Raw genomic sequence first — 24,708 nt, forward strand, 5'->3', positions numbered from 1 at the left:
CATGGAACAAACAAAAAAGGTTGCAACAACTGTAGTCCAAGAAACGACTATGGAACAACCATCTTCCTCAGAAATAAAGGAAGAAATCATCGGTGAAGAAACAATCGATGAAGATATTGAACTGGTTGAAATACCAGAAAATGAAGCAAAAGACCTGGTGAAACCACCAGAAAATGTTCATCTCTTAGAAAGACAAGAGATAGCTGCGGATACTGATACATGGGATCTACTTGGCCAACCTTCCGGCAAGTTTGATTACAAAGTCAGATATGATCCTCCCCCTGGTTCAGTAATCCAGACAGCAAGGAGATAACTCCTACAGATTGGGATGATGATGACAAATCACCCACTCAGGAAAATGTTCCAGAAGAATGTAAACCATTCATTCCAACGGAACAAGCTCAAGAAAATAAGCTTCACCAATCGAAAGTCGTCTCTACAAGTAGATACAGTAACTACATAGAGATCGGACTCAAGTTCCCTGATCACAGGAAATATCATCTACATGCTTTTGTAGATAATGGATCAGGCTTCACTGTTGCAAAGAGATTTGCAATTCCAGAAGAACTCTGGAACGAAGACAAGAAAAAGTCAGCTACTGGTGTTACATTTGATGGAAGCCATCTCACCATGAAGAAAGTAGCAAAAAATGTTCATATCACCATTGGTGGAGGAACATTTATCATCCAGAATGTTTGGCAGTCTGAAGGCCAAGGATCTGATTTCTTGTTGGGCAATGATTTTATTCTCCAACAACGATTCATTCAGGATGAAGAAGCGATAGGTTTCAGAAAAGGAGAACGGGTGTTCTGGGCAGACCGACTCACACATGCATTCAGTGTGGTAGGTCCCGGTTTTACTACTCAGTATCAGAGATCGCACCAGAATAGTGGTGATCTTACCCCCTACAAACCCAAATTTCAACCCATACTCCAAATCAAGCAACAAGAAGAATTGCTTGTTGAAGAATCTTCAGAAGAAGAAGAAGAAGCTAGTGAAGATGAAGAAGCTAGTTTCATCCATGAGCACAACCTCAAGCACTTTCAGAACAAGCTTGAGTCTCAACAAACTCCCACTCTTGACAAAATCAAGAAACTACTCGAGCAGAATGTGGATACAAATCCTCAGAAGTTTTGGGAAAAAGACCCAGTGGTCTGTGAATTGAGATTGCATGACATGAATGCTATCTGTCATGTCAAAGCCATTCCTCAGTACAAAGAGGAAGATCAGAAAGAATTCAGAAGTGATATTAAAGATCTCCTGAAAAAGAGATTTATTCAACCTTCCACTAGCCCTCATCATGCTCCAACATTCTACGTGAGAAATCATGCAGAGAATCTACGAGGAAAAGCTAGAATGGTTATTGACTACAGAGATGTCAATAAGAAGACTGTCAAAGACGGATATCAGATCGCTCAAGTCAGAGTTCTGATCAACCAGCTCAGAGGAGCTAAAGTCTTTTCGAAATTTGATGCAAAGTCGGGTTTCTGGCAAGTCAAGATGCATCCAGAGAGTATCCCTCTCACTGCATTTGGAACACCACAAGGTCATTACGAGTGGCTGGTAATGCCTTTTGGTCTCAAACAAGCTCCCTCAATCTTTCAAAGAAAGATGGACAACATCTTCAAGCATGTAGCGGAGTTCTGCGTCGTCTACATAGATGACATCCTGGTCTTCTCCAAAAACAGAGAAGAACACATGAAGCACCTCCACGAGGTAGCAAAGCTGATAGTCCAGCATGGAATTATCCTAGGTGAGAAGAAAATCTTCTTTATCCTCGATGAAGTTGATTTCCTAGGAATAAACATCAAGAATGGAGTCATAAAGCTCCAACCTCACATCCTTGAAAAGATCTGGAAGTTCCCAGACAAAATTCCTGATGCTAAGAGTCTAGAGAGATTCCTTGGTGTCATAAATTATGGGAGAGATTTCATCCCTAGAATCTCAGGGTTAACAGCAATGTTATCTCCCAAGACAAGTTCCAAAAGAAAATGGAACTTCACAGAAGATGATGAAAAGATCGTGAAGCAGATAAAAAACCTCTGCAAGAACCTCCCTCCTCTTCAACAACCAGAAGAGAATGATGAAATTATCCTCCAGACAGATGCGAGTGATAATTACTGGTCCGGTGTTGTTCTGGCGAGAGCGCCTGGAACTAACATTGAAAAGATCTGCAAATTTTGTAGTGGCAAGTTCAGCCCTGCAGAACTGAATTATCCCACAGGGGAAAAAGAAATTTTAGCTGTCAAGAAAACGATTTTAAATTCTCCAGCTTATCTGGGAAAAACCTTTACTGTCCGCACCGATTGTGCTAGAGTAAAGAATTTTAAAAATTTTAAACTTGACAAAGCTGCTGATAGGGGAAGATTAGCCAACTGGCAATTGTTTCTTAACCAATATGATTATACTGTTGAATTAATTGCAGGAAACAAGAACTATCTTCCAGACGCATTGACCAGAGAATTGGCAATGTTCAGCCAAAGAGAAGACGACGAAGGTCGTAATCCCAGAAGCAGAAGGACTGGGAAAGAACAGGAACCTGAAGAAGATCCAAAAGAAACCAAGGAGAAAATCCTTAAAAGGTTTCTGCTAAGCTCAAAAGGCTTGGCTCCAACTGATCAATCCCAGGGTAAAGGATTGGCTAGCCCGTCTCAAACGGCAGACGGTAAAGGCACATCAAGACCGTTGACGGCTGCTGCTTTGCCAAAAAGCAGACCAACTCCTAGTGGAGTTATAAATGTTTTTAATTACGAATTAAGAACTTTTGATACTCCTGTGTTCAGAACTGGCAGGAGACTAGCGTATCACCAGAAGGCAATCCTGGATAATCTCTTATTTGCCTTTCAAGAAAGAAGCAGTGGATTAATGTTCCCAGCTCTGTTTGCATTAGCTGAAGAACTCTACGAGAATGGTAGACCACAAGGTGAAGAGCTTCATACACAGCAGAGTGCTGTAAGGAAAGAAAAACTATCCTTCCTTGAAAGTCCAGAAAGTGCTAGGGTCCCTATCATAGCACTCAATGAATCAGACTGGTATGAATTCCATAATCTGATAGGAAGGCACAATCCTGAAAACCTAGTTCCTCCAACCCTCTTTATTGTCTCAGGACCATATGTTGGAAGATACCTGGTAAATGTTCAGAGTGAACATCCTCAAGAACACAAGCTATGGCTTGTTGAAAATGGTTTTGTCCATAATTTATGGACTAAAACTAATGATGATCTAAGAGGCTTGCCGCCTATTATTGTCAACACGGTCAAGAACATCAGAAAAGACAACTGTATGCTTCGTCTGAAGTTCAGATCCACACCTCCTGAATGGATCCAGAAGACAGATGGTGAAGTTGAATATATTCCTCCATATCATTATGTGAGAATTATTCAAAGAAGATATCTTCAACCAGCCTGTGTAGCATACAACGGCCAACCGAATTCTAGCATTCCCTGGATGAAGGCCATGGCTCTTGACTACATCAAAAAGATCATCTCTGAAGACAGCAACAACACATTCCTGGCAGCAGGAGAAAAGACAATTATCACTGCTTACGATCATCCTGACGTAGTCAGCAGCGATATATTCCTATCTCTAACCAGAAAAGAGATAGACTCGACAATGGCATGCATGCGTTGGGTGGAGAAGCTTGAAAATGACAACCACTACAAGATGTATGTTGATACAGACGTCGAGGATAATGCAACAACAACTCGCATGGCCCAGACAGACAACAATTCCTTTGTCTTTGGCCACCATTCTGAAACAGACGAGAACATGTGAAGCTACAGGTGAAGAATCAGCACCAAAATAGCAACTGTAGAACTTTAGACTTTTCTAAAGCTACTTTTGCTTTTTCCTTTTCAAAAAGAAAAGGTTAAGTGAAAAACATTTCACTTTTTCCTTTTGCTTTTCCCTGACCGACCTCCACCAGCAGGAGCACTACGAAAAGCAGAAGTCACGGAGTTGTCCTGTACATTTTTGTATTTTGAATTCTAGTTTGAGTTCCGCTCCCTATATAAGGAGCTTGAGCTTCTCTTAGAAGGCATTGGAAGTTGAAATCAGAAAAACTCCTCTGATAATAAAAATAGTAGAATAGCAGTGTGCTTCCCTTCCTATCTAGGTGTGAAGTAGTGAGCTTCCATTACAAGTAAGTAACTGGTCTCATTCTTATGAATAGCTAAACAGCTTTTGCTGTTTACCTGAGAATGAGGCTCTGACTGTTCAAAGTTTGTATGTAGATTTGAATAAATAAATTCAGATGGATGTTCACCCACTTCTTTAACTTATATTTATGTCATTATCTTTACATTTCGTATTCATCTTTATCATGCATAAGTTACTATGTCAAAGTTTAATATTCAAATGCATGCATCCCATGGAAAGCTAAAGTTCTAAAGCTTTACTGTTCAGCCAAAAGAATCAGTTTTAAAACAGAAAAATTAGGACAAGCAGCAGTGATTCCGCCCTGTGAGTAGCCGTTTAGACAGGAAGTCGTTAGGCGAAATGTGGCATGTTGAAGGCTAGTCTTGTTTTTGTTTTAATGTTTTTTATTGTTTCCTTTTGACTGAATAGAACGGTAGAAGAATCTAAGGTCAACATAGGATACAGAGGGCATTTGTTTGTTAAAACTATCCATGTGAGTCTTTGTCTTTTGTCAATAGTGAAATACCAAAGTGTTGGGCAGTTGGGAAAAATACCAAGGATTTTTGGGTATGCGGGAATTACCCCATAATTTAATTCATAAATATCATGTTAATATTATATAAGTGAAAACCGCCTAACCAAACCATCTTTAATTGGATTAGATTGAGTCGGATTGAGTTTTTTTTTTTTTATGACCGGTTTTCCAAAATGCCTAAACTGCTCACTTTGGCATAGAGATTGTCCAACCCAATCCGTGTGCAGCCCTACTCCTGTTGAAGATTTTGCCCCAGAGAAGGTTTGATCAAAAATAAACAAGAGGACATTAAGAGGATTGAAGTTGAAAAAGACTCGAAACTAGTAATTGATTGTGTTAGTGGAGCTCATCATTAAAGATGTTGAGCTGATTGCTTGGCTTTAAAAGATTCACTATCAAGCACTTCAGGAAAAATAAATTTTTTAGTAGACTCCGTTGCAACGTAGAAACATTTAAGACCGGAATGAGAAGTTTGCGAGCACTAAATCCCTTCCTCAGATAGTAGAGCCGTTTGTTTTGACCAATTTAGGTCGAGTTGTTCTATAGATTTATGTATCTAATGTTGCTTTCTTATATTAAATAAAGAGAGAAACTTATAAAATTTGTTTGCAATCTGTATATAAGTGTTTCAATTAGTCTCCAACTCTTAAGAGTCAATTATTCACAAAACCCAGTAACCCACAAAATCTCCCAGATCCAAAACCATCAAAAATGGCCAATAAACAATCACAAGAAGGAGAAAATATTTCATCTGCACAAGCAGTCTTTCTCGGGGCTTTAGCGCCTGGTGTAAACGTAAGTTTTCTTACTGTTATGATGATGATTCTGAGCAAATCTTTATGGTGATTGAATGAATTAATGAATTTTCAGGCTCCCACATGGACAACTCTGAGACTAGCGTTTGTGATGCTGGGTGTATGCCTTGCTGTGATGCTGGGCTTGGCTTTCTCCTCTAGTGACTCTTGGTTGGTTCTTCATGTTGCATTCTTGGTCCTCATCACTATGACTCTCTTCTTGCTTCTTAGCTGGTATTGAACTCTTGTCTCCAATACCCACAATTCCTTTTCTTTGACAGTTTTTGCAGTTTGGTCAATTTTTGGATATGGGTTATTGTGGGTGGTCTGAAATTTGAGATTAAAGTGTTTTACTTTGTTTGTGATTTCTTCTGCTGTGTGTTTTGGATGTGTATTGGCATTAGTATGTGTTTTCGGATCGAATGTCTTATGTTACCACTGATACGTTACCACTGATACTAACGGTTTGATGCCTTGTGCTGCTGCTATGCCAATCAATATACTATGTGGACACCCAAAAACACTTCTGTAGTTATTGAGCTTCATGTGTGAGTAATAGTTGGTATAATTTGGTTCACTTTATATTGTATGATATGGTAAGCATTTGTACATGTAGCACCAATTTACGAAAATTTACTCAATGTTATAGTTTAGCTCTTAGCAGTCAATATCCCAAGCTGATTACCCTGTGTATTGGCTATCAATGGTTATGCGTTCTCTGAGGTATAATGAAGACATGTTTTACTTTCGTTGGTAGAATTGGACTGAGACATTGTCCATGGAGTAGGTTCTATCGAGTCCAACTCTTTATCTGCCTGGGGCAGAATTTTCCATGGTTCTGAGAATGGATTAAGTGATTGGCTTGAGGGAAGTTGGAGATGGCTAAATTGATTTTTAGGAGCATGGGTAGATGTGAACTGTGTAAGCATGTCATGTATAAGTCCAAGTGAGGACTTTTAATGACCAGTTAACTGATCATTTTGCTTGGGGAAAGGAACTGCAAAGAGAATCCCCTACAAGGATTTAGAAAGATGATGAATGTTTATATATGATTTTGTTATGTCATTTACTTAAAAGAGATATACTTGATGGCTTGCTGATTGGGTTTATGCTGCAGGTTTCTTTCGCAAACTGGTTTGGTTTCTGTGGAACATCAAATCCGTGAGATAGGCTTAGCGCCAACTGATCAAGATACAAGCAGAAAAAACAGCATGAAGATTGAGGAGAAAGCCCTTTAAAAGGTCAACTTATTGTTCATTTAAGACTACTACATTGGATACACAGGCATGTAAAGACAAGGTTGTTAAAACACCAAGCAGATGGCAGTCCGCAGTAGTTCTCCCAACTTTTTTTTCATGAGAACTATTGGCGAGAGAATAACATCGTTCAGCCACTCTTGGCTTCTTTCCCCTTGTGTTTGCTCTTTTTGGGTTTGATGAAGCAGAAGCACGAGCAGCACGGGAACTGAAACAAGAACTTCATCTCCTTGATTATTCTGCTGGTCATATTGTGTGATCATGATATAGTGCTCCACTGTTGGCTACTTGGCTTCCTATATTCCCCTCTCTCTCTAAAGATGCTTTTCCTCGTCCTTTATTTTTCTTTTTCCTTTTTTAAGATAAAAAGATGCCTAGCTTAGCTTCTACATCGCTATCATCACTGTCACTGGGTTGCTTCTATTAATCTGTTACATTACTTCTTGCAATTTCTTTTGAAACATCTGGATTCTTTTGAATATCTCTTGGTTTTGGTATCTTGTTTATTGTTGCATGGTAATGTTCCATGTAATGCTTGAATCATCTGGAAGCAGCAACAACTGATGTACAGTGTTTACTATACGATGTCGATCTAGAAATGGTAACGGAGCCACTTTCATAGGATCTACCCAGCCTAGCTGACAAGCTAAAAGGATGCACTTAGCTGAACTAAATCTCCTAGGTTACATAAGATAGAATGAGGATTCTTATCTCAGGTAGCCTTCAAAATTGGGAGGTATCAACTTATAAAAGGATTGCTATATTAATTTTCCCAAAAATAGGCAGTCGGCTAAGGTCCTTAATATGCATTTTTCTATTTCTATTCACATGTGGACTTCAATGGCATCTGAAACATCATATTAACATTATTATTTTATTTTATTTTTCCAAAATTCTCTTGTACCGTAAACTTACCATCCTTTTCAGAAAAACAGAATTAAGTTCCATTAATAATATCAAACGATCTTACTAGGTTAAGTTTGAGGGTCCTCATATTACAAATCGATACTCAATTATTCAAGGATAGAAAAAAAAAAAAAAAAAAACTAAAGTCAAAAAAGAAATGCGGAAAAGAAAACAACCTATGCCTACACAACCCTAAATGAAAGCAACTGTCTTGAAACTATGACGCCTAAAGACCTTCATGGTGTACATTGCTGCATCCAACACAGGAAATAACTTCAACCTAAGACAGCATATATAGGGCTATGCCACTCCCCAAAAGCCCACACCAAGACATATCCAAAAGAAAAAAAAAAAGGAGAAAAAAGTGGGCTAGCCCAGACAGGCTACATTGCTGCAGCCAAAGAAGGCTGAGGCCTAATGGCGCAAAACCTACCTCCCACACCTCGTCCCCCTAGATCGGTCTCAAACGAGCCTTCAAGAGAGCAGCATCTCGTCACCAATCCAGCGGCCGGACTTGATCCTCCACCATTGTCGTAGTCTAGGGAGGAAGCTCCTTGGACCCCGACCTAGAGAACAACAAAACAGTTAGAAAAGTTTCTTTAGAGTTGCCACATCAAAGCAGAACGCCACCCCCCTCGAGAAATGCTATCGTTGTACCACCACGATCGACGTCTTAGTACTATATCCGCTACACTTAGACGAGAAGCACCCGGATCGAAGCGACCACCTGCAACCAAACCACTGCGGCTGTACATAACCATCGCAGCCACATGCAGTCTCATCGATCTGCGCGGCCATCGTGCCCATTGCCTCACACCTCCTTCTTCTGGAGTGCGTCGTTGCCTGGTCTAAGGAACGAAAGTTCATTGGCGTCATGAACACGAAACCCTAGGTTTTGTCTTCTCAAGGTCACTTCGAAATCCTCTAAGGCCTTCAAATTTGGGTCCTGAGATTGATTGAGGGAGATGGAAGGTACACCGAAAACTCACCATTTGTAGAACATGAGCCTTATAATGACACAAATGACTAAGATAATGTCATGTAACATAGAACATTTTGTTTTTTTTTGAACCTCACCCCTCTCCATCCTTAATGGAGCTGGAACACATGACCTCCTAAATGGGAAATCATTGTTTTACCACCTCACCAAACACACACACCCCATGTAACGTAGAACATCTAAACATTAAGTGCACTATAGTACTTCTGGTAATTAAGTATTATATGTAAATTATATAGTTGAGGTAGTTTTCAGAATGAGATTTGGAGGTCTTGATAGAAAAATTTATCTTAAAAAAATAAGAAGTAATTTTTCTTTACAAAATATGCACTCTAATTCAAATAAAAGAATGAAAAATGTAAATCACTCGTCCACTTATTATTGACTGATAATGAGAAATGACACGCGTGTTTTATATAACTGTACAAGTGTTTTCAACATGCATCCCTACTTTCTCGTCCATTTTCAACAAAACCTCGATCTCATCCCTTTGTCAGATAAAAAACGGATTCAAATTTGCTCACCACCAAAGTATTGGTGGTGATACCACCACTCAATACAAAACTGTCACGTGTTATAAAACATAATTATAGTTTATCATGATGTTTTATTAAAAAATTATATTTTAAGTATTCAATTAATTCTATATGACGTGACAAGTTTTAATAGGTTAGTGATATCACCACAAAAATAAATATGATGAACAAATTTGAATCCAAAAAAAATTGCAACCTTCCATGTTTGACACGAAGTTCCTTTAATTAACTTGGGTTTTTGTCCATTTACACCATTTTTAGAGATTTTTTTCCCACTTACCCCACTAAGTTTTTTAATTCTCTCTTACCCAAAACACTCTAAGGAGGTCTTCCCTAATACCCCATTAAGATTTTTTTTTGTTTTTATTATTTTTTTAATACCATTTTACCCTCACCATTGTTACTTAGAGAGAGAGAGAGAGAGAGAATGGAAGAGAGAGAAACCATAGGGGACTTCGCCGGAGTCCGATCACCGGCAGCCGGATTCCGGTCACCGGCCGCCGGAATCCGGCCAACTTCGCCTGAATCCGGTAAGCGGTCGCCGGAATCCGGCCAATTTTCGCCGGAATCCGATCACCGGCCGCCGGATTCCGATCACCGGCTACCACCCACCGAAAAGTTTTTTTGCCCCCAATAGACGTCTATTGCCCCCTAATAGACGTCTATTGCCCCCCAATAGACTACTATCAGCCATGTATTGCCCCCCAATAGACGACTATCAGCCATGTATTGCCCCCAATAGACGACTATCAGCCATGTATTGCCCCCCAATAGACGTCTATTGCCCCCCAATAAAGGAGCATTAGACGACTATCAACCATGTATTGCCTCCCAATAGACGTATATTAACCATGTATTGCCCTCCCAATAGACGACTATCAGCCATGTATTGCCCCCCAATAGACGTCTATTGCCTCCCAGTAGACGTCTATTGCCCCCCAATAGAAGTTTCGATTACCGAAATGAGAACTAATTTTTCTAAAATTACACAAATATAACTTTGATTAAAAAAAGAAGAAGGAGATTACATTAATTTAAAACGTCTATTGCCCCCCAATAGACCTGTATTGCCCTTGACATAACACATTTTGTATCTTATTACTCCAATAATTTACATTTTATATTACCACAATTTCTCATTAAAAGGCAAAAAAGATGAAAAGAGAAAAAAGAGAAGAAAAAAAAGAAGGACCCGGTGTTTAGGGTACTAGTCACTGGGGCAGGTGACGAAATTGATTTGGGCACCCTTCTGCCTTCTGTGAAGCTGTGAAGTTGTGAAGTCTCACCGGAAAACAGCCTTAGGTGGGCTCGTTGGTGAACTTTAGCCGAGGGAGGGAGAGAGTGATGTCGCCGTCGACCCCACCGGAGCTCTATCACCACCCCCGCCACATCTTCGCTTATTCTCAACAAATCAGCCGAAGATCTACTCCTCCGAAGCTGAGTCAACCATAAGCAAACTCCAAAAAAAAACGATTGCCGTCGCTGGCGATCCCAATCGGAAAAAATATGGACGAAAATCAGACGAATCCTCAAGGATGCTAGCGCAGACCTCAGAGAGCTCGGCCTCGACCTTGGATCTGTACTCCTTGACGAGCGCCACGTCCTCCTCGTTCTTGCGGCCCTCCTCCTTCTGCTCGATGCGCTCCTCGACGGTGAGCTCCGACGCCGTGGTGGATCCATCTCCTCGTAGCGCATGGCTACGACGACTGAGCCGGGGGAGGAAGCACATGGCTAGGAATCTGGCGTCGGCGATCTGCATCGAAAGTAAATCACAGCGAGCAAAACCGAGGGGGAGATGAGGAGAGAGAGAAACGCTGGCAATCTACACGGTGAGAAAATCATAGCGATCAAAAACACAGGCGGTGATGAGGAGAGAGAGTCCGGCGCCGGCGATTGCACCGAGGAGGGAGAGGGAGAGAGAGAGAGAGAGAGGGAGAGGGAGAGAGAGAGACTGCGTCGTGACTGGAGAGAGAGAGAGAGAGAGAGAGAGAGAGGAGAGAAGGGATGTGGTTGTAATTCATTAATTAGACTAAGGGTAAAATTGTTATTTCATTTCAAATTGGGTTAGGGGGAATAAAAATCTTTTGCTGGGGTAAATGGGATAACTTTGGCTCATTTTGGGGCTTTTGGTCAAGGACCCAATTAACTTCTAGCTAATTACTACCATGTCGTCAACAAATTGTCTTTATTTTACCACCAGTGACTGACCATTGATTTTCATAAAAAAAAACCATTCACAAGAAGAACAAAAAAACGGTTGTTTACTTTGATTTGAGAATAAAGAAAGTGACGAAGACTTTAACTTCTAGCTAATCACTACTTGTCGTCAGCGTTTACCACCACCGACTGACCATTAATTTTCATATAAAAATTGTTCACACTAAAAAAAAATATAAAATAAAAAACTGTATAACTCGATTTGAAAAGTCATTACTTTTTTTTTTTTTGGTTACAAGAAGTCATTACTTTAACTTCTAGTTAATCACTACATGTCGTCAGCGAATTGTCCTTACTTTACCACCACCGACTGAACCATTAATTTTCATAAAAGAACCGTTAAAAAAGCTTTGTTTACTTCGATTTGAGAATAAAGAAATTGACGAGACTCCAACTAGCAGTTGAGCTATAATCCTCCACATCCCGCACCAAATTAACTACGGTTGCAAGTTAGGAGGAGAGGAAACAAAAAAAAAAAAAACCAAAACAATTAACAATGGGGAAAAAGAAACACCCCAAACATTGAATGAAGAACTTCTCCTTCAAGTCCAAAATAGCAAAGCATAAACCCCATTTAGGTAGACACTTCATGTTTGTCCAAAGTAAATTTAGGTAGACACTTCATGTTTGTCCAAAGTAAAAAAAAGGTAGACACTTGATGCCTCTTTTGAGCAGGCAATGACGCGGCGCGAGGCCATTGGTCCGTCACCACAGAGACTCAAACCCCGGAGAAGCGAAAGTGAAAGGTCTATTGGCAATTCTGCATATAAAAAACCCAAAACCTCACACACAAGTCTCGCTCACAAAAAGCCCTCTCTTTTTTCTGTGAATAGAAAAAACCAAATTGGCCTGTTGTCTCTTTTCTTTGGCCAACACTATATTTGCATGGCACTGTTACACCTTTCTTAGCTCACACTCACTGCCTCAACCTCTCTTTCTGGTCTGGCCGTTTTCTCACAAATACCCAACTGGGTTTTCTTGTTTCAATTGTGCTTCCTATACCCCTAATCTCAATCTGGGTACTTGAAATTTCAATTCTTTTCTAAAGCTTTTCGGGTTTTTTTTTGTTTCTTGTTTTTTTCTAGTGCTTGTGTAGGTCTTTTCTTTGAAGGTGGTGTGACCGATCATGGCCAATTCTTCGGGCCGTGTTGACTTCTGGGATGCTGAAAAGATGTGAGTTGGCTTGTGTTTGAGTTCAATGCATTTCTTTTTTATGTGTTCTTGTTTTCTTTTATTTCGATTTCGGGTTTGTTTGAATTGAGGGTTGTTTGCTATAGGCTTGATCTTTATCTGCACGATTATATGGTGAAGAAGAATATGCACTCCACTGCTGAAATCTTCAGGAGAGAAGCTGATGTCTATTCTGAAAGTCCTGTTGGTTAGTACTAATTGCTCATATTCGGCTTCAGTGATTGAATTGGTGTACGTACTGATTAATTTATGTTGTTTTGAGTAGAATGTAGCAGAGGAATTTGATGAATAAAAGTGTGGTTTTCGATTTTGATCATAATTCATGAACCCTTGTGGTGCTTGTGGGTTGTTTGGATAGTTCTGCTTTGATTAGTGTTACAGATTATTCTAGCTTAGTTAACAATTCTGAGGGTGTTTTTTTTCTTTCAGTTATTGATACCAAGGAGGGGTTCTTAAATGAATGGTGGACTTTGTTTTATGATGTGTATTCGTCTAGGGCACAATTGAAGCATCAAGATCAGGCCAAGGTTGAAGCACCAGTTCAGGTGAATTGATTTTGAACTAGTCTTGGTTTTGGTTGTTTTAGGACTTGTGGTTGTGACATGGTGTGTATCAATTTGTTTGATTTCAGGAAAGGAGAGAGAATGAGCAGCAACGTAAACATCCAAGAGTGCCTGAAGATTTACCAAGAGTGCCTACTGCACCTTTAGCAACCAAGCAAAAGAGGTCTCGACGAACGCCTAGGACCAGGAGTATTGACTACTTTAGTAAGTGGTTGGGGATACCAGGTGGAGATTTTGGTCCCAATTTGCATCCGCTTCGTGTCAATGATCTGAATATCTCAAAGTCACTTGCAACCAGTTCAAGGTATCCTCAGTTCCTTACTAGTTTTTGTTGTTGAAATTAATGCTTCATTTTCTGTTGGTTGGATTTATCTGAATACAAAGTATGTTCACCTTTTTTATAACATTTTTCATTCTTTTTTTAGCCCTCTGCATCAGCAACTCCTCAAGAATATTGCTCAAATGCAGGTAAGTGAGAATATTGTCTAATCCATTAAACCCTCTAATAATTAAGAACCTCAATTGTGTACGGTTCTATTGAGAATTTATATAGCAGGTGCAGGACAACAGAAATGTCATTAGCTTCGGCAGGACTAACAACATTGGCTCTAAGGTTTTTGGACTGCGTAACTCCTTACTCCCACTAACTGGAGCTCAGGATGCAGGTAATTAGGTTCATTTTTGGAGTTCTAGTATTTAAGCACTTTGAAGTTGCATATATCAGATTACTCATGCAGGTATTACACGAAGTTTAAAAAGTACTGTTAATCTGAAATTTTATTATACTTGGACATATCTTTGTTCCCTAGCTGACCTTCCTATATGTATCTGCTACTTCCTATTATTGTTTGATCTGGCATCAGAGCTGCACACTATGTTTGTCTTTGTATTTCTTTGGAAGTTGTTGTCAATGATATGTATTTCTATCACGTCCTTCATATTATTTAGTTACACGATACTGGTGTCCCTTTTGTTTCAAATCATGAAATTCTGTTTTCTTAAACTGAGCATGATGATTGTAGAAGTTCTGAAGAAGACTTATTCTTAGAAAGAAATGTGTGTTATTTGATTTCAATCATGTAGGTGTGTGATTTCTATATGTTTATGCTGTTAGGTATAAGCGGAGTTGAACCTGGACCACAAATTGGAAGGCCTTTAAAAGTAAGCGCTTTAAAGTTTTCCCCATTGGAACTCCTTTAGCATCATTTTATAATTTCTATCTTCCATCGCTATAACTGTTTGATTCAATTTTCTTAGTACTTTCCTCTGAAGTTGATCAAATTTCCCATGGCTTGAGCCTCTCCAGGTAGTAAGCGCAGCTTTGCAGGCTCCAAACCACCAACAACTGATTGAGACATCAACAACAGAACATCAGCATCCACCTTTGAGTGATCAGGTAAAACTGTGATCCTTCTCCTGGAAGTTATACCAAATGAGAACTTAAGGACGAGAAACTATGGTTTACAATGCCAGTTTGAATTGCCATAAGTATGTTTTACAGTTACACACAAAATCATCCCTCAAAATCAATAAGAACATGCTTTTGACATTTATGTCTTTCCACTTCCAAAGTCAAGTAATTAGTTTACAACAGAGGTCTAACTAACATATCTTAAACCTATGTAAACACTTGCTGGTGAACCAGATGGTGGGTTGCCTCTTGAGACAAATTGCAGAGCCCCAGCAACAACCTGATCAGCAGCAGTTACTAGAGGTTGGGAAGTAACCATGATTAATTCACTTGCTCGATTACTAAATTTGATGATTAATTCACTTGCCTTGGTTGAATGTCATGGTGATGATATGCATATTTTCCTTTGAATTTACTTTATAATATCATCATTTCAAATTAGGATGACAGAGAGAGGAGGACAGCATCAGGAGCTGGAGACAGTCATTTGGTAGGTGACACACGTTATAAAGGCCTCCCCTTATTGAAAATTTAAGAATAGCTTGTGACTCTTCATCATGTATTGGATACTTCCTCCAAGCGCATTCTTTCTTTTGTCCTTTATTATCTAATATTTTCATCAATTTCTATGTGCAATTCCTACCATAGGAAAATACGAGTGCTAATGAAGATGCCCCTGTGGAAGAAAATACCGAGTCTTTCTTGTCCTATGAGGATGACAGTGCTGCTGGTGGTACAAGCACTCCATTCAAGGCTTCAAAGCGTCGTGGTGGGAAAAAAAAGCACGAAAGGGGTAATTCTTTGCTTCCGGTCCATTCATTCTCTCCTACTTCTCTTTTAGCTCCTCATTTTATATATTTAAATCTCTGTTTTGTCCTTCTGCTTCTACTTAGTAACATTGTATTCTTTTAAATGGAGATGCTGAGGGGAACTAGCGAAGTGTATAAAGGAGTTTAGTTAATACAACAAATAAGTGGATGGTGATAGTAGAAAGGATTAAAAAAACCACACATGCAGACATTGTTAGTTTTGTCAGAGAGCTGAAGAGAAATAGGCTAGGAACTTTTCATTAACATTACTTCTGTCACCAATTGGTAGGCTTCAAGTTCGAAGAAATTTGTTCTCTCCATTCAAGCATGGCTAAGGTTATATGCTGCCATTTTTCATCAAATGGGACGTTGTTAGCAAGTGCAGGGCATGAAAAAAAGGTTACTTATGAAATCCATTATAATATTCCAATTTATCATCTTCTTGTTCAGTCTATGAGTTTGTGGCTGTATTATCATCATATGCCAGCAGGTTCTGATTTGGAACATGGAAACTTTTGATGTTGTTAAAACTTTCGAAGAGCATTCTCATCTCATTACAGATGTACGGTTTAGACCAAATTCAACAACGTTTGCAACATCTTCGTTTGATAGAAATGTGAAGATATGGGATGCAGCCAGAGTGAGTCTTTCGTTATCAGTACTATCTTGATTTTCATTTACCGCTTAATTCTAATTCATAAGAAGATTCTTTGTTAGTTCCTTTAATTCTTCTTTTATCATTTATCGTTCTTTGTGTCTTTGTAGCCAAGTGAATCAATATCCAAGCTTGAAGGGCACACTGAGCATGTAATGTCAGTGGATTTTCACCCAAGGAAGTTCAATCTCCTTTCATCATGCGATAGTAACGATGAAATCCGACTGTGGAATGTCAACCAATCTAAGTGCACACGCATGTTTAAGGTAATATCTTGATCTATGCATTTGTTTTAGTATAATGGTCCATTATACAAGCTAATATATGAAATACCCCTTAAGGGAAATCCTATTCATCTTTGACAATAAACTATATGCAAATTAATACATGGTAGAAGAAACATATTCTGGAATATCTGCTATCATGATTTGTTAATGTAATCAAATGCAGTAAAAACATCGTATAATGTTGCTAGCATTCTGTGCTTTTGATTGTTTTTAACACAAAATGAAATAGTGTCAAAAAATTACCTTTTAGAATTTTCCTTCATTTCTTGTTATGATGGCAATTTCCTCCCACTGTACTCTGATTAATCTGAGAATGATTGTTAAAAAAGTGAACTTTCATTCATCAAAGTGTTGCCTAAATCTCTTTGTGGAATAACTGCAGGGAGCAACTAAACAAGTCAGATTCCAGCCTCGATTTGGAAAATATTTGGCTGCTGCTTCAGGAAATAGTGTCAATACTTTTGATGTTGAGACTGCCAGTTTCGACTTGTATTCGAAGGTAACTTGAGAACATATCTTGCAATTTGTGTTGCTACCTGTGAACCATGCATCCAGTGATCTAGGTTATATATGAGTTCTGGCTTATCTTACTTGACATCTAGAAAACTCCTTTCAGGGATCTGGACATGCCAAAGATGTCCTTTCAATTTGCTGGGATACAAGTGGGAAGTATCTTGCCTCTGTTAGTGAAGACAGTGCACGGATTTGGTCAACTGCATCAAGCGGAAAATGCATATATGAACTCCACTCAAATGGCAACAAATTCCAATCATGCACATTTCATCCTGGATATTCACTACTCTTGATCATTGGTTGTTACGAGGTAACTTAATATCTATTGTTTCTGTTGACCGTTTGAACAATGTTTCTGTATGAGAAAATTAGTCTACGCACTTAGTATCCTTACTGCTAGTCTTTTATGCTTCCATTAGAACATTCAAGAGGACATGAAAACAATGGTATTAGTCTGTTGATTCAGTAGAATAAGAAAGTTGGACACTGATGTTTCCTTTCAAACTTGAGCATTTTAGTTGCAAGGATGAAAATGTTTCTAGGTCATCAGATGATAAACAGCACGTTTCTCTCTTTCCACGAACATTATAATGTTTGCAATTTGATTCAGGCTCAATTTCATGGGTCTCTTGTACTGCTGAGAGTCTTTTTGGCTGAAATCTAATTATTCATTTGTTCTTGGCAGTCTCTTGAGTTGTGGAGTCCAAGTGAGAGCAATAAAACTATGACTGTTCCAGCGCACAAGGGGCTAGTTGCTGCACTGGCATCATCCCCAAAGACTGACATGGTTGCCTCAGGGAGCCATGATCAGGTCGTCAAACTATGGAAATGAGCCCTTTTGATGTGACAGCATACATGCCAGGATGAGAAAATCTGGAGGAACTGTAAAAACTAGGGACATGAGATGATACAAGGTGTACCTGTCATGAACAATAAGCTAAACTGTTTAGCCAAGGATACAGTTTTTGGTCATATCCTTATAGGAGAAAACAGGGCATGTACCCTGATCTTCCAACCTCAAGTACAATGCAATGTAAATATTTAGGATCATCTTTTTTAGTTCTAAGACTATGGTTGCTTTTTACAATATCATGGCATTATTTGCCCCCCTTTCCAGCAGAATGTACATAGAATTCTTTTTTCTTCTTTGTGTTGTTTTTCATGATTTACAGAGTAATTTGAAACCAACTTTTACAGTGAAGGTGGAAGTTTTTACATAATGATATGAAAAATGGTTTCAAAAATGAAAAAGAAGTCCCACTCCTTGCAGTGCACGCCTTGGTAAGCTTGCTTCATAACAAATAATTGGGGACAAATTGAATTCTTGTAATCCCAAGGAAACATGATAAGGCTATGACGCCCAGTTTACATACATATATCAAGCTTGTGATGGAAAACAAATGAACAAAAGAGGGAGAGGCTACTCTTACAAGACAAGAAGGATTCCGATGTGTAAAACAAATCTACAATGCAATACAGGTTTTGCTAGTCTATCATTTCCAAAGCTCTTCCATTGGAATCCCACGGTCAAGTGCGACTTCACGGAACTGTCTCATTTTCTGTACTGCAACTACTGTGGCTCTGGCATTGTTGAGAGCATTCTTACTTCCAAGTTGCTTTCCTAGAGCATTTTCAACACCTGCCATTTCTAGAACAATTCTCACGGACCCTCCAGCAATAACTCCAGTACCAGGAGAAGCAGGTCTAAGCATCACTTTGGCTGCTCCATAATCTCCCTCAGATCTGTGATTCATGAGAACAAAATAGTAAATGCAAACTGAAATGAGATCATGAGATGCTGCATTACTAAGGGTATTGGCATAAGAAAAACTTAGGAGCCCCAAGAATAAGAAAGAACTTATATCTAGTATCTATCAACTTTTAGGACCAAGAGTCAACAACAGATGAATAATAATAGTCCCTCACAAAAAGAATAATGTAGACACTACACCTTTTATACTCAATATGTTCCTTAGATGATCATAAAGCTCATTATAACAGAGAGAGTTTAGTTATGTTGTCATGACCACAATCAAAATGGCATTGGTAATTTCAGGCGCAATTACATTATTTCTCTCACTCTTAAGCTATCAATATCAGGAAATGTCTGCACTTGCAGGTCTAGCAGGTCAACTGTCCTGTTTAAGTCCTGTTTAACTAATTGAAGCTCAAAACAGTTGCCAAAGATAAATCTTTCAAGTTCAGGGAAATTGCGTAATTTCATCACACCTTCTGAAATCATTTATCAAACACTTTTCTACACTACACATCAGCGCTTTCAGGCACTTGACCGGAAAGCTTTGCAACTCAGAACTACAACTGTATGATCCCACAAATGAGAAATAACTCATTGATTGACTGGTTTTCGATAAAGGTGCACTTCATCAACCCAAAATTGGGACAACCACGACTAGCAGACACTTTCCATGAGGATATATATCTTCAATACCCCTTACACAGTGATGCTCCAGTGATTCCTTAGACTACAACGAAAACACACTAATCCATTTACAGCAAACAACAGAGGTGCAAACCCAATTTCAACAAAACCCAACTCCTATTTTGAACCAATCACTATATATACTCAAAACTATCAAACTATGATACAGAGACCAGTAAGCAGGGCAGAGCAACAACAATGCAATCCAAACTAAACATTTGCAATGACAATAAATCGAACCCCACAACTAGAAGCAGCATTACCTATGAGGAAAAGTCAAGTACTTGGTCATGGGGACAGTGACAATGTTCCTCCTAGCATTGACAGCAGCCTTCTGAACCCCATCAATAACCTCCTTAGCCTTGCCCACACCCACACCCACACAACCTCTCTTGTCACCCACCACCACTATAACCCTGAAATGCAATTGCTTCCCTCCTTTCACAACCTTGGTCACTCTCCTCACCTCCACCACTCTCTCCTCAAACCCATCTCGAATCTTCTCCTTCTTCACTTTCCCAAAAGCACCCAACTTTCTCACCTTCGAGTCCATCACGTACACGTCATTGCCCAGAACGCTGACGCCGCTGTAGGCCGGCCCGTAGAGCTCCTCGTACGCTTTGGCGATTTGCTCCTCTGTCTCCAACGGCTCGTCGTCGAAGGAGGGCGGCGGGACGAAGCCTTCCGGGGGCTCCGGGGGGTCGAAGGCGGCGTCGCATTCGGGGTCGTCGGTGGAGAAGAAGGTGGTTTCGGTGTGGGGTGGTTCGGCATTGGGGATGGGGAGGGTGGGTCGTGGAGAGGAGAGGAAGAGAGAGATGGGTTTTGTGGGTTTGGGGAAGGAAGTGGTGAAAGGGAGGAGGAGGAAATGGTGAGGAGAAGAGTTGAGGGAGAGTGAGGAGAGGGAAGAGAGAGATGAGGAGGTTGTAGTGATGGCCATCGTTGAAATTGAATGTGTCAAGTCTAAGGATTGGGGGTTTTCAGTGGGTTTTGGATAAAAGAAGGTGCTTTCTTTTTTCCTCTCTCTTTTTAGAAAAACTGCATAATACTAAACAATTTAGCTATGTATATCATAGACGATATAATGTACAATGGTTGAAAGCCCTAAATCTGTTTTAAATAGGTGGTTTGTTAAGTAACCATTTGAAAAGCATGGTGAATCGAAAGTTAGTTCACAAAACAATACTACAAGGAGTGTACGTTGGTCGATTGAGAAAATAGGATGGTAAATATAGAACTAAGTAATAGTTGGTCAGAGGATGTCTGACAACATGTGTTGGATCAATTAGCCTTAAAAATATGCCGGGTTGAACGTATACACGATTGCAGGAATAAGTATAGATTTCAATGTGTAAGAATGCACATAGTAAGTATCACTATTTGATAATTTTCTTTAAGGGTTAGAAAATGTGATGGGGAAAGTAGCAATTTTTTACCAGACTATCTAGCATGTCCTGATACATATTTCCTTTTTAGGGAACTACGTTAGTATACCATTGCAAAATAAAGGCAGCTTTCCATTTTTGTTTAAATGTAGTAGATGCCATACTCATCAAGGCATCAAGAAGATGCGTACCAATTATATCGTTTAGCAAGATAATAGAAGCTCTGTGACAATACTAAAGCTAATTCACTAGGAACAGAAGCAAATTCCCCTCAGAGTCCAAGTTAAACCAATCCATAATGAAAACCATACAATGCATTATTTGCATCACCACCAAGAACCAGACCTACACAACTGCAACCTCAACAAGATCAAAGCAGAGAAGTAGAAATGGCATACCTGTGAGGAAAGGTCAAGTACTTAGTCATGGGCACAGTGATGATGTTCCTCCTAGCATTAACAGCAGACTTTTGAACAGCTCCAATGACCTCCTTGGCCTTTCCCACACCAACACCCACATTGCCTTGCTTGTCACCGACCACCACTACAGCCCTAAAATGCAACTGCTTCCCTCCTTTCACAACCTTAGTCACCCTCCTCACCTGAACCACTCTCTCCTCAAAGCCATCTCTGATCTTCTCCTTCTTCAACTTCCCAAAAGCGCCCAGCTTCTTCACCTTGGCGTCCATCACATAGATGTCGTTCCCGAGAACGCTCATGCCGCTGTAGGCGGGGCCGTAGAGCTCCTCGTAGGCCTCGGCTACTTCGTCCTCCGTCTCCAACGACCCCTCGTCGAAGGAGGGCGGCGGGACGAAGCCTTCCGGGGCCTCCGGGGGCTCGAAGACGGCCTCGTACTCGGGGTCTTCGTTGTCGAAGAAGGTGGTCTCTATCTCGGGTTGTTCGGCATTGCATGTAGTGGTGGTAAGGCGTGGAGAGGAAGAGAGGAAGAGAGAAATGGGAGACTTGAGTTTGGTCAGGGAAGTGTTCGCGGCGGTGAAAGGGAGGAGAGAGAGGCGTGGAGAGGTGTGGAGGGAGAGGGAGGAGAAGGAAGAGAGAGTTGAGGAGGCTGTGGTCATGGCCATGGTGGTGCTGGTGGTGGTGGAGTGGTTTGTGAAAGTGAACAAGGATTGGGTTTTGGATATCGAGAGAGAAGAAGAGGCTTATCCCAAAGGCCGATCGAAACCTGGAGGATGGATGAGTCATCGTGCATTAACAAGACAATGATGATGATGCAATTATTAGTCGCCCATTCTACGGCTAGTCGTTTGTCACAAATTTTCATTGTTACAAACTCACAAAATAATACAGTTTTGTAAATCCTACGATAATAAATTATAGCTTTGAGGGTTGAAAATAATTGCACTGGTTTATAAAATTTAATCTCAGCTTTTTTTTTTTGAAACGTATAATCTCAGCTTTTGAAAAATAGAATTTTTTTTACAAACGCTATCTTAAATAAAAATCATTCATTACTTTAGTACGTTAATTTTAAAAACTATCATATTAGTACTACAATATTAAAACTCGAACCATTTTTAGTATCTGCCTCCACCCACTTGGTGAAAGACTCAGTTGCTGTGAGAATCCATATGAAGCCCCCAGAAGGTGGGTGAATGGTTCCTACCAAGTCCAACCACCAAGTGTGGAATGGCCAAGGTGTTTTCATGTCTTGTAACAACGTCGGTGGCTTGTGACTTAAGTTTCCGTGTGCTTGGCATGTATGACACTTCTTGACTGTGTTATGGGCATCTTCACGCATGTTAGGCCAGTAGTATCCTAAGTCTAACAGCTGCCGGTAAAGCTTCTTTCTTCCTTGATGCTCTCCACATTCCCCAGCATGTACTTCTTGTAGAACTTGCTGACATTCAGTAGTCCCGAGGCATCTTAATGGCTCACCATTGAATCCCTTTCTATACAGCGTGCTCCCATCCACAAAATACCTTTTTACCGTCTTCTTGACCTTGTATGCATGCTTACGATCTTCCAGCAATGTTTTACTTATGAGGTATTCCAAGTATGGTGATCTCCAATCTTCAGTAATTGCTGCTGTAAATCCTTCCTGCTCTGACAGAGTCAAGGAGCACTTAGGACATGAGAGTTGCGTCTCCGCTGCTTGTTTCTTCATGTCTGGCCAGTAATAACCTCTATGTTGCAACCTCCGGTATAAGCTGACCACCTGCTCAACCCCACAAGTGGCCTCATGTACTTCTTGCAATCTCCTCTTAGCTTCTTTTTCATCTACACAGCGGGCCAATACTCTTGTACAACTCTCCAAATATCAAACCATAGTCTCCCAGTGTTCTGAGTCTGTCTTTTTTGTCCAACTGAGCCATTTCGTTCTTGACAGATTCTCGCCAATCTTTCTCGCTTGGTGGGCTTGAGAGAATCATAGCTTCTACACATGGCTTGTTGTTCTGGATTACAGTGATGTTGGGTTGCTCTCTTGTGAATGAAAGCTTGGAACCAAGGGTAGCTAAAGCGTCTGCATATCTGTTAGTGCTGCCGGGAATGTGCTCAAGAGTTATCTGCTCAAACTTCTTGATTAGCTTTTCTGCCAAAGTCCTATAGGGTGCCAAGGTTGCTTCTTTCACTGCAAAATCTCCCTTTAATTGGCTAATGACTAGGTTTGAATCCCCGATCACTCTGATTTTCTTGACTCTCAATTCATGTGCAGTTGCGAGCCCAGCAATAAAAGCTTCATACTCTGCCACATTATTGGTGCATGAGAAGTTTAGCTTGAATGAAAGAGGTTTGGCATGCCCCTTAGGGTCCACGAGTACAACTCCAGCTCCTCCTCCATTAGCCGTGGCTGACCCATCGAAGTGAAGGGTCCAAGGTTCTTCTTCTTCAACCACTGCTGTCATTCCAGGTAACTCTCCGAGTATGTCATGAGAAACATCAAATCCTTCTTCTTCTGGGAAGAGAGTGATCATGTCGATCACGACTTGTCCCTTAATAGCCCTTGGTGTCGTACATACAATGTCGAACTCAGAAAATTGGAGCAGCCATCTTGCTAGCCGCCCTGACAGCATTGGTCTCGTCGGCAAATATCTGACCAAATCAGTCTTCACCATAAGTTGAATCTTGTGAGCCAAAAAATAGTGGCGCAGCTTTTGTGCTGCATAGATAAGTGCTAAACAAAGCCTTTCTGCCTTGGGGTAGCGTGTTTCTGCTCCCCTCAAAAGCATGCTCACGTTGTAGATGGGAAATTCTTCCCCAGCTTCACTATATTGCGCTAACAATGTTCCCACGGCTGCATTGGTAGAGGCTAGATAGACCTTCAAAGGGTTGCCTGGAGTTGGTGCTTTCATGGTTGGGAGCTTGGTGATGAGTTGCTGTACTTTTAAATAAGCCTCCTTGCATTCATCGTTCCACGTAAATTTGTTCCCCTTCTTTAACAGAGGTGTGAAGGCCTTGATCACAGCAGCTAGACCAGGTATAAAGCGCCTTATGTAAGACAACCTCCCCAAGAAACTCTTCAATTCTTTTTTACTTGAGGGTGGTAGAAGAGATGCAATGGCCCGGATCTTGCTGGGATCAACATCAATGCCTCTACTATGCACCACGAAACCAAGAAACTTTGCTGAAGACACCCCAAATCCACATTTTTTAGGATTCATCTTCAGCTTATATTCCTGCATCTTTGTAGTACTTTCCTCAAGGTACCCCAATGCTCACTTCTAGTCTTAGATTTCACCACCAGATCGTCGACATAATCCTCCACTTCTTTTCCCATCATGTCATGAAACATTGCTATCATTGCCCTTTGGTAAGTGGCGCTAGCGTTTTTCAAGCCAAATGGCTTAACCGTATAGTAGAAATTTCCATATGGTGTGCGAAAAGCAGTCTTTTCCGCGTCTCTGGTAGCCATTTTAATTTAGTTATAACCGCTAAAACCATCCATGAATGAAAGCATACCATGGCCTGAGGTCGAATCTATGAGAACATCCATGTTTGGCAACGAGAATTCCTCTTTGGGACACGCTTTATTCAAATCCCTGAAATCAACACAAACTCGTATCTGACCATTCTTTTTCTTCATAGGGACAGTATTTGCCAGCCAAGTGGGGTGCTTGA

General features: G+C 40.3%; 4 protein-coding genes across 8 annotated transcripts; 2 read left to right on the forward strand and 2 right to left on the reverse strand.

Moving 5' to 3' along the window:
• The first annotated feature begins 5,137 nt into the window (after positions 1 to 5,137).
• On the forward strand, positions 5,138 to 7,203 carry LOC112166258. Its single transcript, XM_024303052.2, has 3 exons — positions 5,138 to 5,467; positions 5,543 to 5,700; positions 6,584 to 7,203. Exons 1-3 carry the CDS (start codon positions 5,384 to 5,386, stop codon positions 6,702 to 6,704), a joined length of 363 nt encoding a protein of 120 aa, XP_024158820.1. The 5' UTR covers positions 5,138 to 5,383; the 3' UTR covers positions 6,705 to 7,203.
• A 4,984-nt stretch (positions 7,204 to 12,187) lies between these two features.
• On the forward strand, positions 12,188 to 17,924 carry LOC112165710 (transcriptional corepressor LEUNIG_HOMOLOG). Of its 4 annotated transcripts, none has more exons than XM_024302324.2 (18): positions 12,188 to 12,321; positions 12,467 to 12,554; positions 12,659 to 12,759; positions 13,002 to 13,117; positions 13,204 to 13,439; positions 13,561 to 13,603; positions 13,692 to 13,800; positions 14,250 to 14,296; positions 14,442 to 14,531; positions 14,781 to 14,849; positions 14,989 to 15,036; positions 15,195 to 15,339; positions 15,645 to 15,754; positions 15,843 to 15,995; positions 16,121 to 16,276; positions 16,680 to 16,796; positions 16,914 to 17,120; positions 17,496 to 17,924. In XM_024302324.2, exons 2-18 carry the CDS (start codon positions 12,508 to 12,510, stop codon positions 17,640 to 17,642), a joined length of 1,941 nt encoding a protein of 646 aa, XP_024158092.1. In that variant the 5' UTR covers positions 12,188 to 12,321; positions 12,467 to 12,507; the 3' UTR covers positions 17,643 to 17,924. The 4 variants fall into 4 exon arrangements, with proteins under 4 accessions (XP_024158092.1, XP_024158090.1, XP_024158091.1 ...); XM_024302322.2 differs by having other exon boundaries at positions 13,689 to 13,800; positions 17,496 to 17,923; XM_024302323.2 differs by having other exon boundaries at positions 13,689 to 13,800; positions 15,846 to 15,995; positions 17,496 to 17,921.
• A 163-nt stretch (positions 17,925 to 18,087) lies between these two features.
• Positions 18,088 to 21,820, reverse strand: LOC112165711 (30S ribosomal protein S5, chloroplastic). Of its 2 annotated transcripts, none has more exons than XM_024302326.2 (2): positions 19,514 to 20,294; positions 18,088 to 18,553 (listed from the first exon to the last, which is right to left on the reverse strand). In XM_024302326.2, the coding sequence occupies exons 1-2, from the start codon at positions 20,185 to 20,187 to the stop codon at positions 18,304 to 18,306; spliced, it is 924 nt and encodes a 307-aa protein (XP_024158094.1). In that variant the 5' UTR covers positions 20,188 to 20,294; the 3' UTR covers positions 18,088 to 18,303. The 2 variants fall into 2 exon arrangements, with proteins under 2 accessions (XP_024158094.1, XP_024158093.1); XM_024302325.2 differs by lacking the exon at positions 19,514 to 20,294 and adding an exon at positions 21,031 to 21,820 and having other exon boundaries at positions 18,106 to 18,553.
• Positions 21,821 to 22,129: 309 nt separating this feature from the next.
• Positions 22,130 to 22,756, reverse strand: LOC112202982. Its single transcript, XM_024344015.1, has one exon. The coding sequence runs from the start codon at positions 22,754 to 22,756 to the stop codon at positions 22,130 to 22,132; it is 627 nt and encodes a 208-aa protein (XP_024199783.1).
• Between the last annotated feature and the right edge of the window lie 1,952 nt (positions 22,757 to 24,708).

The sequence above is a fragment of the Rosa chinensis genome, chromosome 5 (genome assembly GCF_002994745.2).
Source record: "Rosa chinensis cultivar Old Blush chromosome 5, RchiOBHm-V2, whole genome shotgun sequence".
Lineage (NCBI taxonomy): Eukaryota > Viridiplantae > Streptophyta > Magnoliopsida > Rosales > Rosaceae > Rosa > Rosa chinensis.